This window comes from Trichosurus vulpecula, chromosome 3 (genome assembly GCF_011100635.1).
Source record: "Trichosurus vulpecula isolate mTriVul1 chromosome 3, mTriVul1.pri, whole genome shotgun sequence".
Classification (NCBI taxonomy): domain Eukaryota; kingdom Metazoa; phylum Chordata; class Mammalia; order Diprotodontia; family Phalangeridae; genus Trichosurus; species Trichosurus vulpecula.
The window spans coordinates 219,443,970-219,463,990 of NC_050575.1; the positions used below are offsets into that span (position 1 = coordinate 219,443,970).

A 20,021-nucleotide genomic window follows, 5' to 3' on the forward strand; every position below is an offset into this window, starting at 1 on the left:
ATTTTTTTTATTTCGTTATAGATTTCCTGAGTACATATAAAAGAATTGCTAACAGTCCAAATTTTCTCTTTCCTGCCCCTTCCCCCTCCTTGAGAAGACAAGCAAATTGATTTCAGTCATACATATGAGGTCATGCCAAACATTTCCTTATTGTACATATTGCAAACAAACAAACAAACCCAGAAACAAAATAAAACAATAAAAATAAAATTAAAAGAAAAAATGTTTTGATCTACATTCAGAGCTCATCAGTTCTCTCTCTGGAGGTAGGTAGCATTTTTCATCATGGATCTTCATGAGTTGTCTTGGATTCTTGTAATGATCAGAGTAGCTAACTTTTCACAATTGATCATTCTTGCAATCCTGGTTCTGCTCACTTCAATTTCCGTGAATTCATATAAGTCTTTCTAGGTTTTTCTAAAATGATCCTGCTTTTCATTTCTTGCAGCTCAATAGTAATCCATCACAATCTTATACCACAACTTGTTCAGACATTCCCAGATTGACGGGCATCACCTTGACATCCAATTCCTTGCCGCCATAAAAAGAGCTGCCATAAATAAATATAATATAAGTATAAATTACAAATTATAACATAATATAATATATATATGTAATAGTATACAAACATACACATAAAACAAATAGGTCTTTTCCCTTTTCTTTGATCTCTTTGGATTACAGACCTAAGAGTGGTATTGCACTAAGAGTGGATATGCACACTATTATAGCTCAATGGCCGTAGTTCCAAATTGTTCTCCAGAATGGTTGAACTAGTTCACAACTCCACCAACAGTGTATTAGTGTCCCAATTCTAAAATGTGTTCTTGACTCACTACTGAACAAACTGAGTTAGGGGTTATGGGAGGCCCAAAGAGAAGAAAAGTCCCCATCCTCAACAAACTTACAACTAAGTTGAGGAGAGTAGAAATTATATATGTGAGAAACTGAAGGATAATACCCAAACCTGGTCTTTATGTTATATTTATCCCCAGATTCATAAAGACAAATTTTTCCCTCATTGAGAAAAAAGAGATTGTAAGTAAGGATGACTTCATTCTTTGTATTTTTATTCTCAGCACTTGCCATCGTGTTTGGCAGATAGTAGGTACTTAGAATAAATGCTTGATGATTGACCGATTGAAAAGATTTTCCAGAAGTGTCATTTCATTAATTTAAGTTGTACTTCTACAGATAATAAATCAGAGTGCTAGGAATCACAGAAGCCAGTGTTCTGCTCTCATATTTGTATCAGTAAGGCAATAATAACAATGTAGATGATAATTGTCAAAATGCCTATGTAATTCTGTATCACAAAGTGTATGAGACTCTCCACATAGAAGGTAGAAGTAACCAGAGAACCATATCTCACAAGCCATCTATCCAATCTAGCAGAGCAGTAAAATATTCAATACGTAATATCACAACCTGGAGCCTCACCATCCCAAAAGCTCTTTGATGCCCTGCTGGGGTCTTCCTAAAGACAAACTCACAGTACAGCTAAGTCACAGACTATTCAGCTCTATGTATAATGGTGGCCATTAGCAGCCACAACTGCTCTCTCTCTCTCTTTCTTTCCCTCTCCATTTCCTGTGACATAACTTCCTTTTCCTCTCAGCAGGCTCCTCCCATCACATGTGACTCAGGCTTCCTGTGATGTAAGCAGGTCACATGGCCTATTAATGGGTGGGAAAGATCTTCAGATCTAAATTGCTCTACGGTATTTTGCATCCCAATCCCAGTCTCCTGGAAGTCGTTGTCCCATTGGTTATGACCCATTTTTTCAGTTATTTGCTTCTAGGTCAACCCAGCAGCCATTCTGACTAAATCTTGACTGCCTCTGTGGAGGGCTTTAGAACTCCTTAGCAAAACATGCCATCACATCCCCAGAGACATGACCATAGAGGATATAGGAGGAGACACTGCTTGGAGATGTTAATTCTGTATCTATTTGCAGGACTGGAATGAAATGACAGAACTCGTCTCCTCCAGTGGCAATTACTGCCGTTACCGCAAAGCTTTTGCTGACTGTGAAGGCTTCAAAATCCCCATCTTGGGCGTTCACTTGAAAGACTTGATCGCCGTTCATGTCATTTTTCCAGACTGGACTGAAGATCATAAAGTCAATATTGTGAAGATGCACCAGCTCTCAGTGACCTTGAGTGAATTGGTTTCCCTCCAGAGCGCCTCACACCACTTGGAACCTAACATGGATTTAATCAACCTCCTAACAGTGAGTATCGAGAACATTTATGTCTGTTAGCCCTTCCTTCCTCAGTCTAGTAAGCCCATGAGGCTCTGTGACAAGAATTGATTTTGCTGATGGATTTAATTCAGATAAATAAATGTTGAGTAGATCATGGAGAAGTGCAGTGGTCACTAAACTTGTCTTTTAATCATGCACCTTCATAAACAAATTCTGAGCCTGCACACTCACTCACTCTCTCTCTGTCTCTCTGTCTCTCTGTCTCTCTCTCTCTCTCTCTATATATATATATGTGCATATATATAATATACACATATACATATATGTATATATTATGTATGTATATACATATACACATAATATGCAAATATTTATTCATTTATTTAGAAATTATTATCGGTATGATTATACTAATCATTACGTATATTTTAATATACAAAATAGAAATTAAAAAGGTTAGGATAAAGATATTTAAAATAATACTTGGCATATTTATGGGGCTCTGATGTGGGTAAAATGAGGGGGATAGGTTACCAATGGCACACTCAGTCTTGGTACAGGTGCCTGGGTCATGATCTACTCTGAGGGACCTTAGCACAGAAGGAGAAAGGTTTGGAGCCTTCACATTTTTGGGGGGGATGTTGGGGGACAGCTGCAAGTGGAAGTGAAGTGGGGAAATGTCATGCTACAATGGGTAAATAATATAGTATAGTTGTATTGAAACAATCATGGAAGCTGGCAATTGTATAAAGGGTGGGATGTGACCTGTCTTCCTACCCTCTAACTGGGGTCCTGTCATGTTTCAATGGAAGTGTGTAGGCCCCACTTTGGAGGCCTCTAGCATACTCTACAAAAAGCTGGATTCAGAGTTGGGAAAACTGAGTTCCCATTCTTCCTTAAACACATGTTCCCTGTGTAACTCTGGGCAAACCCCTTGACCTTTAGCAGAATAGATGATAATATTCATTTGTGGAAGGAGTTTCCTCACTGGGAATTCCTTACACTAATGAAATCACAGGTCCTATTAAAAAATGTTAGCGGAAGTGGGAGAAGGGTTGCAATCTCCTGTCTACCTGTCCTAGAAGCTGAATTAACTTCCTGTATGCATAACTTTTGGATGAACCTCATTTGTCACAGCTGAGGGAAGAAGCCACAAACCGTAGCCAGTATTAATTTACTTAGGCCCACAGGGACGTGGTTCCCAGGGGTTTATTAACCCAGCTGCCTGGCCCCAATCATCCTTACCTTTCAGTTCCAGTATGTTTAGAAGAGGAGAAAAGGGAGAGGTATGGTACAGTGTGAAATAAACTAGATCTGGTGTTAAAAGATCTAGGTGTGAATATTGACTATGCCAGTTATTGCCCCTGTGGTCTTGTGGCCTTAACTTTTCCAGGCTTTGGTTTCCTCACCTGTAAAATGAGTGGGTTGACCTATATGACCTGAGGTTCCTTCTAGCACAAGGTCTGTGATCTTATGATCTATTGGGTACCATGGCTCCTCTGGGAGTTGGATCTAGGCTATATAGATCTCTTTACTTCAGACTTAAGGAAAATAAGGGATAGTACTGGTCAAAATCTTGTGAGGCCTGTGGGTAGCACCTGTTCTGTTCTTGTGGGAAGTAGGATGAGGCCACTTCTTATACCACCTCCAGAACTTCCTCAGTTCCTCACCAGGATTGGGATCAGAGGCCTCCTTCCCATGCCATTGGGAAGGACAATTCTCACCATCAGTGGAAAGAGTACTTCCCTCTGCCCTCAGCCAACCATTTTCACCCTCAGTGATAGGGTACAAAAAAAGCCCCTATTCTACCAATGTTTATTAAGTAACCCAAGAGGATAGAGAGTGTGGATTCTGAGTAGAGAGGGCGAGTACTTCCTTGGTTGCTGTCGCTGCCATGGTCATTTCCACTCTTGACCCTCACACTGGTAATGATGGTCTTCACAGAGACTGTGGTGATTCAGCCAGCAATGGAAGACGTCCCTGCCCCCTATGGATTGGAGCTAATGGCTACCCTAATCACATGATGTGCTATTACCATACGCTCTCCTGGCTCCACTAGAGCCACTTCCCAAGATGTGTGATAGAAGTCTGGAAGACTAAACTGGATATCTCTGACTATTGGACTTTAGAGAGGGTGTTGAGAAATACAGGCATCTTCAGGAGGAAGCAGGGAAAGTTTCAGTGAAGAGCAAAAGATGGAAGAACGTTAAGAAGATGTCTAGCAGGCATGTGTTGTGGTGTTCAGTCATTTTCCGGTCATGCCCAACTCTTCATGACCCTGTTTGGGGTTTTCTTGGCAAAGACGCTGGAGCGGTTTGCCATTTCCTTTCCCAACTCCTTTTATAGACGAGGAGCTAAGGCAAACAGGGTGAAGTGACTTGCCCAGGGTCACACGGCTAGTAAATGTCTGAGGCCAGATCTGAATTCAAGAATATGAGTTTTCCTGAGTCCAGGCCTGTCACTCTATTTCCTGTGACGCCTTTCACCCTACCATGATGTAGAGTTTGTTAATAACAGAATGTTCGATAATAATCATTGAGCTAAATAGCAGTTCAAATTTCATAAGGCACTTTACAAATCCATCCTCATAACAATCCTGGGAGTCGGGTACTATTATTTCCCTGTTTTACAGATGAGGTAACTGAAACAGACAGAGGTTCAGCAACTTAAGTGCCCAGGGTCACACACTCGGTGTCTGAAGATGAATTTAAACTCAGGTCTTCCTGATTCCAGTGCTTTATCCATTGTACCATAGAGCTGGGAATAGAAGGCAGAGAAAAACAGGGACTGGGGAGGTCTAGGGCTAACTTTACTCTGTGTGAGTGTGTGAGTGTGTGAGTGAGTGTGTGTGTGTGTGTGGCCACTGCACTGTTCCTTCATTGCTTACTTTTGTCTCTTCCTGCCATGGACCTGAATTCTCAGCCAGTCCTAAGTGTTCTGTATGATTGGGGGCGATCCACATTTATGGCCGAGGGGAGACTGAAGAAAGTCATGGCAACTGAGAGTCCCAGAGGGAAATTAAAACAATTTTATCTTCTTCTTTGCCGGAATGATGCAAATAAATTTCCTTGGGCTGCTAGGTTCAAATTTTAAAATGTATGGCTCCTAGACACTTGTTCAAAGTGTTTCCAGACAATATATTTATCTACAGGAGGACAACTAAAAATAATATCACATGTCATCTGGGATTCTGGGAGGGACAAGCAGTTCAAGGTCCAGGTGAGATAGAGTCACTAGTCGGGTCACTAGTACTCTGCCAGGAATATCAGGGTTTAGGGTGAGAGAAGCACCCCTACCCCACCCCACTCCAGCCATAAGATGTCAGTGCCAGAGACAAAAAAGAAAGTCCTGCCCTGCCCATAGTAGTTCTGCCTTTGTCTGCCTCATTTTCACAACTAGATCAAAAGGATGCTGAGGGCAGGGACTGACTGTAATTCATCTTTGCACATCAAAGCACACAATGGGGCTATAGTTGATTGGATGTAGTGTCACTGGGGATAGAAAGTCACCTCTATCCCTCTGCACACTCAGGCAGGTTCCAGGTGTTACAGGAATCCCAAATTTTTCTTAGGGATGGAGTAGGGGAAGGGTCTCCAGAAAAACACTGGGTTTTTCTATCTCTCTCAAGGATTTATAGGCTAGCAAGGACAATTGTTGCTTGGAATTGATCGCTAAACAAAAGTGTCAGAATTAGAAGTTCTCAGAGAGATAGCATGGCATGGCAGACAGAGTGATGAACTTGGAGGCAGGAAGATCTGTGTTCAAATCCTATTTCTGATATTTACTCACCGTGTGAAATTGAGCAAATCACAGAATGTCACTGAACCCTGGTTTCCTCATCTACAAATGAAGATAATGCTTGTAGTAGCCACTTTACAGGTAATCAGTCAAGTATCTATCAATTAAGTGCTGTGTGCAAATCAAATATTGTTTTTATAAAAATTCTATATAAATGATCGGGCAACTTTAAAGTGCTATATAAATGTCAATTATTGTTGTTACTCTCATCATTGACATTCTTTCTGTATAGGAAAATCACACAATCAGGCTCAAGGAGAACCATAGTTCAATCCAACAAAAACCCGTTGCTTATTCATCTTTTTCATTTTTTTTTCCATTTGCGGAAGAAGGGGAGGCTTAGGCCTGTGACCGCTCCCTCTACCAATGCAGATCAGCAAGTTGTTTGTAATTTATAGGCTTAGAGTCTCCTGGGGCAAAGCAACAGATGAATTTAAACCTAGGTCTTCCTGACTCCAAGAATACCGTCTACTACCCCATGCAGCCTGTCTGTTCAGCCACACTCTATGCTTATTTGTGCTGCCTACAATTTGTTGCTTCTGCCTCCTTAGAGTACTATGTTGCAGATTCTGAAGGTCACTTCTACTTGGGGAATGGGATGGAGGAAAAGCAGCCAAATTCCCCTACCCTTGCATAAACTGGGTGAGGGAAGAAATCCCTAATTGGATTTATACAATCTCAGCTCTGAGGGGTGGCTTTACATTTCCCACATGTTTTTGTGGCATAGTTTGTTATCGAGTCAAAAAGATGTGGGTTCTAGCTCTGCTTACCTATGAACTATTTGATCAGCCTCAGATGCCTTATCAGTAAAACTAGGGGGCTGAATTAGGTGATTGCAAAGGTTCTGTCCAGCAATCATTGTTGGTATCCTCATTCTTACTAATGAAGGTGGTGGTGGTGCTGGTGGTGATGATGATGATGATGATGATGATGATGGACAATTTAGCATAGTGGCTAGAGCATTAAGCCTCATAGTCAATAAGACTTGATTCAAGACCCATATAAACTGTCTATTTGACCATGAGTAGGGCACTCGCTCCACACGCCAGGCAACTCTCTAAAGACTGTAAGTACCAGAAAATCAGGAAAAAAGATCTGCATTGGTAGAGGGAGTGTTTTTGTTTTTTGGGTGGTATTTCCCAACCCCAGTGAAATCACAGTTCTTCAATCACCCTCCCTCCCATAAAAGTATTATTATTTTTTCCAACGATTTTATATGGGAAACTAAAACAGTGGTCTCCTTATCTTCTCTGCCAAGGTGATGTAAGTAAATTTCCTTAGGCTGCTGGATTCAAGTTTTAAAATTTATGGTTTCAAGACATTCACTCAAATGATTTCCAGACCATATATTTGCTGACTAGAGGATAAGATCCCCAGAGAATAGCCCCATATGCCAGTGGGGTCCTTAGTGTTTCACAGAAACAACCAACCAGTGGAATCTTGTTTTTCTCAGGGGTTGAAATCGTGCATCAATATTTTACACACACAGACACTCCCGGTTGGAGAGAAAAAAAATAATCCAACAAATTGCATACACCTGCATCAGTAAATCATTTGCACATGTAAATTTGTTTCTATGAATAATTGTCCAGAGCAAGAAACTTGAATCTGGCCCCAAACCCACATGCACATGTGATGTCTGCCCATCAACCACAAAGTAGTGCTTTGGTTTTCGAAGCATTCAGTCAGGCTGTTGGAGAAATCAAGACCGTAACTTCATATGTCATGGCTTATTCTGATGGATTTCTCATCTAGATAAAGATCATGCCCTATTAAGAAATTCTTTTTGGAACACAAATGTGACAAACAAACCTGTAATAAATAAGTATCTGAGCAGTAAGGAAAGTTGAATTTATTAATTGTATTGCCTCTGTAAGATCCAGGACAGGGTAGGCTGATGACCAAAAAAAAAATTAGGACTAGTCCATCTTTTAGTTGAATTTGTGCATTTGGAAATGTGAGATGCTATATAGACCAACAAATATACGGAAATGCATAAAAAGATGAATAATGTCTTTTGTTACCCAGAAGGGAATGTGAAAAAATTTTGAAGTCTGCCAAAAGTCCTTACTTATTTATAAGTACGGCCCCTCTATCAACCATTAAATAGTGAAAATCTTCTAAAGCAACAGAATATGGAAACATTACATTTGGGGATATAAAATGGCATACTGGAAAGAGTATTACTAGAATAGGAGTTGAGAGCCAGATGCTAATTCTGCCTCGGAAGCTAAACTAGCTGTATGACCTAGAAAAAGGAATGAGATGATAACTGTATCACACATTCAGGCCTAGAAGAGACCTAAGGTGGCATCTAGATTAGCACCTTCCTTTTACAGATAAGAAAACTAAGACTCAGAAAGGTGAACTTTGACTTTGCTTGTCTTGTCCAAATCCTGGAGGGGAGATAAGAAAATTGAGACCCAGAGAGGTTAAGTGAGTGGGCCACATGAGTAATTTGTGACAAAAGCAGGATTTGAACCCAGATCCTCTGACTCCAGGGCCAGTGTTTTCTTCAATCACACTGGTCTACTCATTAATTCCCAAACACATATTATGTTATGCATGCGTCCATTTAGATTACCCTCCCTCTTTTCCCATTTATATAATCTTGCATACTTTCTATATGTGTGAATTTAGGCAATTCATTTGATCTCTCTGGCTCTCAGCTTTCTCTTTTGTATAATTAGGAGGGGTGGACTAGATGGCTCCATGGCTCCTTCTAGTTTGAAAACTATTATCCCTTAGCAGTAATAAGTTCAGAAGAAGGGTGGGCTTGGGGAAAAATATAATGGGTTATTTTTGGATATTTTGAATTTGGTCTATGGAACATCTAGTTCAAAATATGGGGCTAGACCTTAAGAGATACACGAAGGATAGATGTATAGATTTGAGAGCCATCTGTATAGGAATAATAATTGGGCCCATGGGAGTTGTTTTAGTCATCAAATGAGAGTATTTATATGGAGGGAAGATCCAGGATGAATCCTTGTGGTATACCCAGTTAGGGGGTATAATGTAGGTAATGAGCCATAAAAATAGACTGGGAACAGGTAGAAAGAATAACAGGAGAGAGAAAGCCTTGTCACAAAAACCCAGAGAGGAGAAAGTATTCAGGAAGGGAGAGAGTCATCAGTAGAGTTCAGTGCTGCAGATAGGGCAAAAAGGATGAGAACTGAGAACAGGCCCTTCTCATTTAAAAGACTTGCACAAAATAATGAAGAGCAAAATGAGCAGAACCAAGAGAACATCGTATGCAGTGACAGCAATATTTTTTTAAGAACAACTTTGAGCAATAAGTTGTTTTGACTACTATAAATTCCCAAATTAACTATAAAGGATGTATGAATAAAGACAATATCTGCATCCAGAGAAAGAACTGATGAATAGAAAGAATGAAATAATTTTATATACACACATAAATATACACACAAGCATATGTGTGTATATATGTATATGTGTATTATATACTTACATGCACATATACATGCATATATACATATCTATTTGTGTCTAATGGTAGCCATTTCTAGGGCAGGGGAGGAAGAAAGAAAGAAATTTACATAATAGTTTTGTTGTATGATTTTGTTTGCATTTTTGAAAGGGATAGCAAGTTACACATAGTAGATATGCAGTTTCATATGCAATCATCTTTTTATTGTACTATGTTATGAAATGCTTGTTTTATTCCATAAATTCAAAACAAAATAAAACAAAACAAAACTGCAGCCTGTCAAACAGAAGGCTGAGAGTTTGTTGGAGAAATAAAATGGCTTTAAAAAAAAAGAGAGAGAATTTGTAACTTTGACTAGTGCACTTTCAGATGGGTGACCAAGCTGAGAACCAGTCTGGATGGTTAGGAAGAGAGTGAGAGAAAGTGCTTGTTCAAGATTTTGATTGAGGAATGGAGGAGAGATATAGGACAATAGCTAGTGGTCAATATGGTAGACTCTTAATTTTCATACAACTCTGCCCTGGGAATATAGGATGGTGTAAGTGTAAAGCTCTGAACTGAGAGTTAGGAAATCTGAACTCTTATCTCACCTCTGCTATGTATCTATGTGTAACATGTATACAATTTTTATAAGGCCAGGCAGGCTATATCTCCCCTCAGGGTACTAGGGTGCCCTAAGGGGCTGGAGTTTTATCTTTCTCCTACAGCCATAGGCTATATTCCCCCCTCCCCTTGTTAGAGGCTTGTGAACAAACAGTAGTTCCAGTTAATGACTTAACATTAAGTAGCTTTTACAAGGAGTTATTTACTTCAAAGATATAGCAATAACAAAATACACTTCCCTCCAAACCTCAGAGGCACAATAGCGCCCCACCACCACCTCGATGTGGGGAGGGATGTGGATTGGACTAATAGCTTAGCTCTGTTCCTACACAGCATTGGCCCCACCAAATTCATGTTCCCAAAGCTATATGGATGAGTCCTTGGTTCAGCTTTCACTGGCATGGGTCCAGAATGTCACACCTGCTCACCCCTGGCTCCCTAAGGAATCAATGCTGGGCTGGCCTGGATTTTGATTTCTGATTCCTGGGGCTTGATCTCTCAACTAGGGTCACTCTACACCTCATGCTCTCTCAGTGGTTATCTAGGTCAAAGAGTCACAGAATTTCCCCATAAAAGATAAAGCAAAGAGCTGCCCAAGCTCATTTCTGACTTTTCGAGAACACTGACAGTTCTTGCTGTGCAGTACATCAAAAAGTTTCTTCTCGATCCCAAAGTTAGCCAACCAGAATGAGTTACAGGATATCTATCCATGATCCCCAGAATACTAGCCAAGCTATTTCCCTTACGTATAATGATGATTCTCTCAGAAGTGGCTCCCTGTTGTCCTCCATGTGGAGAGCTGTCATCTGAAGCACTCCTTGCATGCTCCAGACTCTTCTTCTCGATGACATATCTATCAACTTTATAAAAAATTCTCAATTACATAGTTATTTTGGTACAATGTTGTTAATCTGACCCAATGAGGATTTATTAAGCACCTACCGTGTGCAAAGCACTGTATCAGGCTCTAGACACAATCTAAATATATGAGTCAACCATATATTTTTATATAAAACTTTGCATTGGTGTTTCTAAGAACTATATAGGAAATCTTGCTGTGTTAGGAATGAAGGGACAAGACTTAAAGGCTTAAAACTTCAGGCTCAAGTGACATCAGCTGGCTATAAACTTAAAAATAACAACACAAATTTAGCCATTTTGAAGAGGAAGTGTGAATTGGTGGCTAAGTAGTTTATTGGACTGGTCATCAGAAGATCTCATTCTTTTATTTCCTGTTCCTATAGCTTTAGTCACTTGTCCTTTTTTCCAGTCTCAGGAAGAAGTGGCTTTTCTTTCCAAAGCCAGTCCCTCTACCTGTGCCCTTGATCCCATCTTTCCTCCTGGGAGCTTGCCTCTTTGATATTCTCTCCGTGGCATTCTCCGTGACTTTCACTCTCTCTACCTGCTTTCACTTAGTACTCATCTTTCTAGGTTTTGACACAAGTGACCACTCCCTTCTTATAGACACTCTGCCCTACCTAAATTTTAGGACACTTCACTCTCTTGGTTCTCTTTCTACCTGTCCAGACAGTTTTTTTTTCTCCTCAGTCTTCTTGCTATTAAACTTTCTACAAAAGAACTTCAGGATCTCACAGACATCACAATATGTCTTAGGTTAATATTTAATGAAATACAAAGCCAATTTTATTTTTTCCAGATGACTTTCTATCGTAGAGTACATTGAAAAGCAATGTTAGAGTGAGCAGCCAAATATTCCTCTACTTTTCTGAATCGTCATTGATGTGGATGTATCGTAGGATTTTTTTCCTCCTGGACCCTCTTTACTTCTTTCTCAAGTATTCCCTCTTTGGTATTTCATCAGCTCCTACGGATTCAACTTCATCTCTGAAGATAAATTCCAAATCTACATATGTAGTTTTCATCTATTTCCTGATGTTATAATTCTATACCACCAATTGCCTGTTAGGCAAGTCCATTTAGAGGTCACAAACATATCTCAAGTTCTAGCTGTCTGAAGAACACATTATCCCAAACTCCTTCCTACTCAGTCCCCAATGAACTGTTTTCCATAATTTCACCATTTCTGTTGAGGGCACTGCCACTCCTCCAGACATTTCAGGTTTGAAACATTGGAGTCACTCTTCTCTCTCACCACCCTCTCCTTATCCAGTAAGTTGCCTAATCCTGTTGATTTTACCCCCATAGCACCTGTCACATTTCTCACCTCCCTTTCATTTACACAGCACCATTCTAATTCACACCCTCATTGTTGCTCAATGGACTACTTATAATATTCTCCTAACTGCTTTCCCTGCCTTCAGTATCTCCTTCTTGAATCAATTCTTCACATTGCTGCAAAATTGATATTTCTAAAGCATGGATTTCTTTTTGGAGACAATCAGGGTGACAGGATGACACAGCTAATAAGTATCTGAGGCTGGATTTAAACTCAGGTCCTCCTGATCCCAGAGCCAGTGCTCTGTCTACTGTGCCACCTAGCTGCCTCATCGCTATCATTTAAAGCCCTTCATAATTTGTTTCTAGTCCCTTCCCAGAATGATCTCAATTATTTTTCATTATATATTCTATGTTCTAAGCCAAACTGAGCTATTTGCAGTTCCCTTTACATAATATCCTGTGCTTTCTACTTCTGCATCTTTGCAATCTGTCTCAAATGCCTGGAAGGCTATCCATTCTCACATATGCTTCAAAGAATCTCTAACTTTCTTCAGGGCCCAGCTGAAAGAAATACAATCTCCCAATAGGATGCCTATTTTTTTTTCTCCCCAGGTATTACTGCTGTCTCTCTTTTACCTGAATTTACTTTGAATCAGGCCGGGGCCCCAATGAGTAGCTAACTACTTCTTCCTTCAAGGTTCTAGAGGTTGGAAGAGTCCTAGTAGCACTATTGTTCATAAGTCCCCATCTGGTGTGTTCCCCATTCATTACCAGTTGATATCAATTAGCTAGCCTGACCTAATTACCTTTCCCCCCCTCCAAAAAAAATCTTGGATATACTCTCTCATAAATACATACAGAGTCAAGGAAAAGTGAGCTCAAGCTTTGAGAGCAAATGAGGCAAGAGGATAAGTCAGAGCTCCTTGTGGAGGGATGTCCTTTTCTTTTTTCATGGAGTTGTCATGAAGTTTCCTAATGATATGTATTACTCTCTTCTGACCCCATGTAGAGTCCTGCTGTTACTTTTCTCTCCACCCTAAGAGGCCATGCTCCCTAAGGCTACCTTTCCTCACTATGTCCTGTTCATCATCTTGTACCTTTTGCCCAGATGCGTTTGGGATTTGTTCAGTCTCTCTGACAACATGGTAATTTGGGGGAAGAATATGAAATTCCCTCGGTTTCATTCTCTGAGCCCCTGTATCTTGTCCTCTGGTTACAGGGGAAAGGCTTTGACTCCTTAATGTGATCTCAAAGCTTACCTTTCAAAGCAATAACTGAAAGTCTTCTGTTCATATATCCTTCTCTGCTATAAAATGGCTAAAAGCATGTCCAATAGTTTCAAACCAATCCCAATATATTTTGACATCTAATTTCATCCAATGGCTGGAAGTACGTCACTCTTTGCATTTTTTGATTGATTGACTAATAGCAGGGCCTAGTAATTGCTCATCTCTAGTTTGTACATTTGATTGATTCTGTAAGGCAGACTTTAGGTAGCTAGGTGGTGCAGTAGATAGAGTGCCAGGCCTAGAGTCAGAAAGATTTGAATTCAAATCTGGCCTCTACTATGTGACCCTTGGCAAGTGACTTAACCTCTGTCTATCTCAGTTTCCTGAACTGTAAAATAGGGATAGTAATGCTGCATACCTTGCAGGGTTGTTATAAGAATAAAATGAGACAGTATTTGTAAAAGTGCTTAGCATAGAGCTTGGCACATAGTAGGCATTTCATAAAGCTCTTGTTCCTTTCTTTCCCTTCCCTTTCCATAACTAAATCAAAGAGGTATTTTCACCTGGGAAAAGTATCTGGACATATAGAATCCTATTACATTGATTGAGTGTATGAGTCACTATATATAAACACAAACACGTACACACATGTATGATACGTGCATATATACACACATATGTGTGTACACATACAGTGCATTGTATAGGTTTTATATAGGTTGATTTGTAGTCAAGTTGTTTCCTCCCAGTAGACTATGTATTCCTTAAGGGCAGAGGCTGCTTTGTCATCTTTTCTTCTAGACCCTAGTGCCCAGCACAATGCCTGGTACGTAGTGAATGCTCAACAAAAGCTTACTTAATTGAATTAGAAAGTGGGGAGGGAAACAATTCCTAAAATAATAAAACAGGGAGAGGGGGAATTTTTCTAAAAAAGTTGGGGCAAGCATATTTCTTGACCCCTGATTATTCAAATCAGTTCAAGAACCTCAGCCAAAAGGCTGTAGAAAGTACATCTTTGTGGTCATTCTGAGTCAGAAAGCCTCTAAGAAGTCATCTAGCCCAATTCATACCCAAACATGAACCCTTTCTACAGTATTCCTAACAAAGCATCATTTAGATGAGACTTGAAAACCTTCAGTCAAAGGAAATCTATTAATTCCATTGTACTAATTCCACATTCTTCCTACTTTTGCATAGCTCTAATTAATAGGAAATCCCTCTTCATATCAAGACTAAACATTTCTCTATGTAACTTCTACCCACTAATCATAGTTCTAATTTCTTGGCTGAACAGAACAAATTTATTTTTTCTTCTCTGTCACAGCCCTTCAAGTACCTGAAGACAATTTTTAATCATCCTTTAAATTTTCTATTCTTCTGGCTAAATATCTCTAATTCTGTCAACTGATTCTCATATGGCATAGTCTCCAAAATGTCCACAGTCTTGGTTACCCTCCTCTGGATGTGCTCCAGTTTGTCAATATCCTTTTTTTTTAAAAAAATTTTTTAAAATTTATTTAACATATTAGTTTTCAGCATTGATTTTCACAAGAGTTTGAATTACAAATTTTCTCCCCATTTCTACCCTCCCACCCACTCCCAAGATGGCATATATTCTGGTTGCCCTGTTCCCCAGTCAGCGCTCCCCTCTGTCACCCCACTCCCCTCCCATCCCCTTTTCCCTCCTTTCTTGTAGGGCAAGATAAATTTTACGCCCCATTGCCTGTGTATCTTATTTTCTTGTTGCATGCAAAATATTTTGTTTGTTTTTGAACATCTGTTTTTAAAACTTTGAGTTCCAAATTCTCTCCCCTCTTCCCTTCCCACCCACCCTCCCTAAGAAGTCAAGCAATTCAACATAGGCAACATGTGTATCATTATGTATAACCCTTCCACAATGCTCATGTTGTGAAAGACTAACTATATTTTGCTCCTTCCCAACCCATCCCCCTTTATTGAATTTTCTCCCTTGACCCTGTCCCCTTTGGAAAGTGTTTGTTTTTGACTACCTCCACCCCCATCTGCCTTCCCCTCCATCATCCACCCCATTTTTTTTTATCTTCTTCCCTCTTCTTTCCTGTGGGGTAAGATTCCCAATTGGGTATGTATGGTATTCCCTCCTTAGGCCAAATCTGATGAGAGCAATGTTCACTCATTCCCCCCTCACCTGCCCTCTCCCCTCCTCCCACAGAACTGCTTCCTCTTGCTACCTTTATGGGAGATAATCCATCCCATTCTATCTCTCCTTATCTCCCTCTCTCAGTATGTTCCTCTCCCATCCCTTAATTTGATTTTATTTCTTTTAGATATCTTCCCTTCATCTTCAACTCACCCTGTGTCCGCTCTCTCCCTCTCTCTCTCTATATATATACATACACACATAGATATATACATACATACACATTCACCCATATATATATATACATAAACATATATGTATGCATATTCCCTTCAGCTACCGTAGTACTGAGGTCTCATGAATCATACTTGTCATCTTTCCATGTAGGAATGTCAACAAAACAGTTCACCTTTAGTAAGTCCCTTGCAATTTCTTTTTCTTGTTCTTTTTCTTGATTACCTTTTCATGCTTCTCTTGATTCTTGTGTTTGAAAGTCAAATTTTCTATTCAGTTCTGGTCTTTTCACCGAGAAAGCTTGAAAGTCCTCTATTTTATTGAAAATCCATATTTTGCCTTGGAGCATGATACTCAGTTTTGCTGGGTAGGTGATTCTAGGTTTTAATCCTAGCTCCATTGACCTCCGGAATATCGTATTCCAAGCCCTTCGATGTCTTAACGTAGAGGCTGCCAGATCTTGGGTTATTCTGATTGGGTTTCCACAATACTCAAATTGTTTCTTTCTGGCTGCTTGCGGCATTTTCTCCTTGATCTGGAAGCTCTGGAATTTGACGACAATATTCCTGGGAGATTTCTTTTTGGGATCTATTTGAGGAGGCGATCAATGGATTCTTTCAATTTCTATTTTGCCCTGTGGCTCTAGAATATCAGGGCAGTTCTCCTTGATAATTTCTTGAAAGATGATATCTAGGCTCTTTTTTTGATCATGGCTTACAGGTAGTCCAATAACTTTTAAATTATCTCTCCTGGATCTATTTTCCAGGTCAGTGGTTTTTCCAAGGAGATATTTCACATTGTCTTCCATTTTTTCATTCCTTTGGTTCTGTTTTATAATATCCTGATTTCTCATAAAATCACTAGCTTCCACTTGCTCCAATCTCATTTTTAAAGTAGTATTTTCTTCAGTGGTCTTTTGGACCTCCTTTTCCATTTGGCTAATTCTGCCTTTCAAGGCATTCTTCTCCTCATTGGCTTTTTGGAGCTCTTTTGCCATTTGAGTTAGTCTGTTTTTTAAGGTGTTGATTTCTTCAGTGTATTTTTCAGTATTTTTTTGGGTCTCCTTTAGCAAGTCATTGACTTGTTTTTCATGGTTTTCTCGCATCCTTCTCATTTCTCTTCCCAATTTTTCCTCTACTTCTCTAACTTGCTTTTCCAAATCCTTTTTGAGCTCTTTCATGGCCTGGGACCAGTTCATGTTTTTGTTGGAGGCTTTTGGTGTAGGCTCTTGCACTTTATTGACTTCTTTAGGCTGTATATTTTGGTCTTCTTTGTCACCAAAGAAACAATGCAAAGTCTGAGACTGAATCTGTGTGTGTTTTCGCTGCCTGGCCACATTTCCAGCCAACTAACTTGACCTTTGAGTTTTTCAGTGGGGTATGACTGCTTGTAGACTAGAGAGTTCTATGTTCCACGTTTGGGAGGTGAGGTGCCGGCTCTGCCACACCAGTACTGCTCCTTCCCCAACCCCCAACCCGGACTGGGCTTAGATCTTCAGCAGGCTGTACACTCCTGCTCTGATCCGCCACTTAATTCCTCCACCAGGTGGGCCTGGAGCCGGAAGTAACAACAGCTGTAGCTGCCCCACCTCTGCTGCCCCCAGGGCTGGAAGCCGAACCGCGAACTCCTTCTACTCCCGCAGCTTTTCCCACTAACCTTCTCCGCAGTCTTTGGTGTTTGTGGTTTGAAGAGTCTGGTAACTGCCGCAGCTCACTGATTCAGGGCACTAGGGCCCCCTCTGCCTGGCTTCTGGTCTGGATGGTCCACACCGTTCAGGCTTGGTTCTGCTCCACTCCGTTCCCAGCTCCCAGCTCTGTGTGGGATAGACCTCACCCAGAGACCATCCAGGCTGTCCTGGGCTGGAGCCCTGCTTCCCTCTGCTGTTTTGTGGGTTCTGCCGTTCTAGAATTGGTTCAGAGCCATTTTTTATAGGTTTTTGGAGGGACTCGCTACAGAGCTCATGCTAGTCCCTGCTTACCAGCCGCCATCTTGGCTCCGCCCCCATCAATATCCTTTTCAAAATGTGGTACCTGACACTAAATAGTAAATCCCTGACATTGCTTGACTAGAACAGAATATGGTAGTCTTGTTGGTTCCCTTATCCTGAATTTGCTGCAACTTTTAGTGCTCACTAAAACTGCATTAGCTTTTGTGGATGCTGCATCACAGTGTCTGCATATACTGGGCTTATATTCCACCATCCTCTTCCAAATATTTCAGACAAATAATTTTCTACATACTTGCTACCCCCATCTTGTTCAGCTGACTTTTTTTAAAAGCAAGTGTGGGACTTCATAATAATCCTTATTAAATAATTTCATCTTACTAGATTGGGCCTAGATGTCTAGTCTGTCAAGATCTTTTTGAATCTCCATTCAGTCATCTACAATGTTAGCTATATCTCTCAGCTTTGTTTCATTTTCAGATTTGATAAACTGCCTTCTATGTCTTTATCCACACAAATAGCAAAATGTTTACAAAGCAGAGTCAAGGTCAGATCCCTGTGACTGTTCACCAGAGATCTATATTCTAGCTGACATTGACCCATTACACTCTGGATTCGCTTATTCAATGTATTCCAAATCCATCTAACAGTATTATCTACCCTACATCTCTCCATTTTGTCCAAAAGGATAGTATTAAAGACTTTGTCAAATGATGTGCTGAAATATGGGCATACTGTATTTGACCTACCAGCCTAGTTATCCTTCTCCCCATCCCAATATCCCCTCTAAAATAAATTAGATTAGTTTGACATATCCTGTTCATGATCAGCTTTTCTAATTCTTAGTGATTACTGCTTCATTTTCTAATACTCATCAGAATCCATTTGATCATACTATCTTGAATTTCTGTCAGGAATCCAAGTCAAATGTGCCAACCTGCAGTTTGAAGTTTCTGCCCTTTGAAATCACATTTCTCTGCAACTGGGATTTCAGATTTTACAGCTTTACATATTGAAGTATTTTGGGAAAGAGGAAGAAGAGTAGCAAAACATACATATCTGTACATGCAATGTAGTTATCATGTTCCCAAATGCAGACTATGAAGAAAACTGCACTGTGAACTGCTCAACATTTTTTCCCATGCAAAGAAAGATCAAATGAAGATGTCTTCAGCCAGAATCACATTTTCATTATAGCCCCGAGTTGTTGTTTTTTAAAAACGATGTTTCAATTTCATAGTATAAGAAATATTCTTTCAGTTTTTTTTTCATGGTATTTTTAGATCTTGCAGTTACTTTTACCATTCTGAGTATATGCAAATAACTGGAAAGTACCTGAATTTTTACAGTCTGGTGGGGAAAAATTCAAAAATTGGTTTACATAGAGTAAGCCTGACTACACAGTTGTCTTTTTTTTCTGCCTATGCCTAGGCAAGATAGTATATGTTTTATACACACACATATATGTGTGTGTACCACACAATATACATGTATACATATACATAGATACATAGATATATATTAGAGCCTGGTCAGGGTTAATATACTCAAATTTGGGGACATGTGGCTATTGAACAACTCCTCCCAAATCTAAATAAAATAATATAACAAATGTAATAGGATTCAAAATAAATTAACCTAAAGTCAAAATCCTCAAAATCTTGACAGCATGCAACAGCATATATTAACAAAACATTAAGAAAGTAGAACCAGTCATTTATTTGGACTAGAGCATAATAGCCAATAGGATATTTAGGGAAGAAGTGACATGATTGATGGGAAAGGGCAACCTCAACACTGCAACGAAAATAAGAGGATTGGTACAAGAAAGATGAATAATAGCTCTTAATTCACTGAAGTTCTTTAGAGTTGTGATAGGGTTGGGGTCTCGCTGACTTCCTCCAAATAGGATTGTGGGATTTGAGAACAGGCCAGGACTTTGGAGATCATTTTATCCACCTTTCCCAACTATTTCCCTGAGGAATAATCACATATAGAGGAAAAAGTGACTTTTCCAAGGTCATATGTAGCACAGCTATGATGCTTCATAAGTCTAAATGTCCAGGTGAAAATCTAAAGATGCAAGCAAATAATCAGACATTTGAATATACACACATCCAAATAATCACCTGAATAGGTTTTAATTTTTAAAAATCTTTAGTTAATTAACAAGTATCTTTTTTGCCTACTCTATGAAAGTCATTATGTTAGGCACTATGGAGGAGATGAAGAAATTTGAATCATGACTGACTTCTGCCCCCTCACAACTTACAGTCTAACTGGAAGTCTAAACT

The 20,021-nt window shown here is 39.8% G+C and overlaps 1 protein-coding gene across 1 annotated transcript in view; it reads left to right on the forward strand.

Annotated features, from left to right (window-relative positions):
- RASGRP3 (RAS guanyl releasing protein 3) overlaps positions 1 to 20,021 on the forward strand; it is a 116,900-nt gene that overhangs the window by 47,108 nt on the left and 49,771 nt on the right. The window contains 1 exon segment of the mRNA XM_036751774.1: positions 1,958 to 2,233. Coding sequence (XP_036607669.1) covers positions 1,958 to 2,233 — 276 coding nt within the window.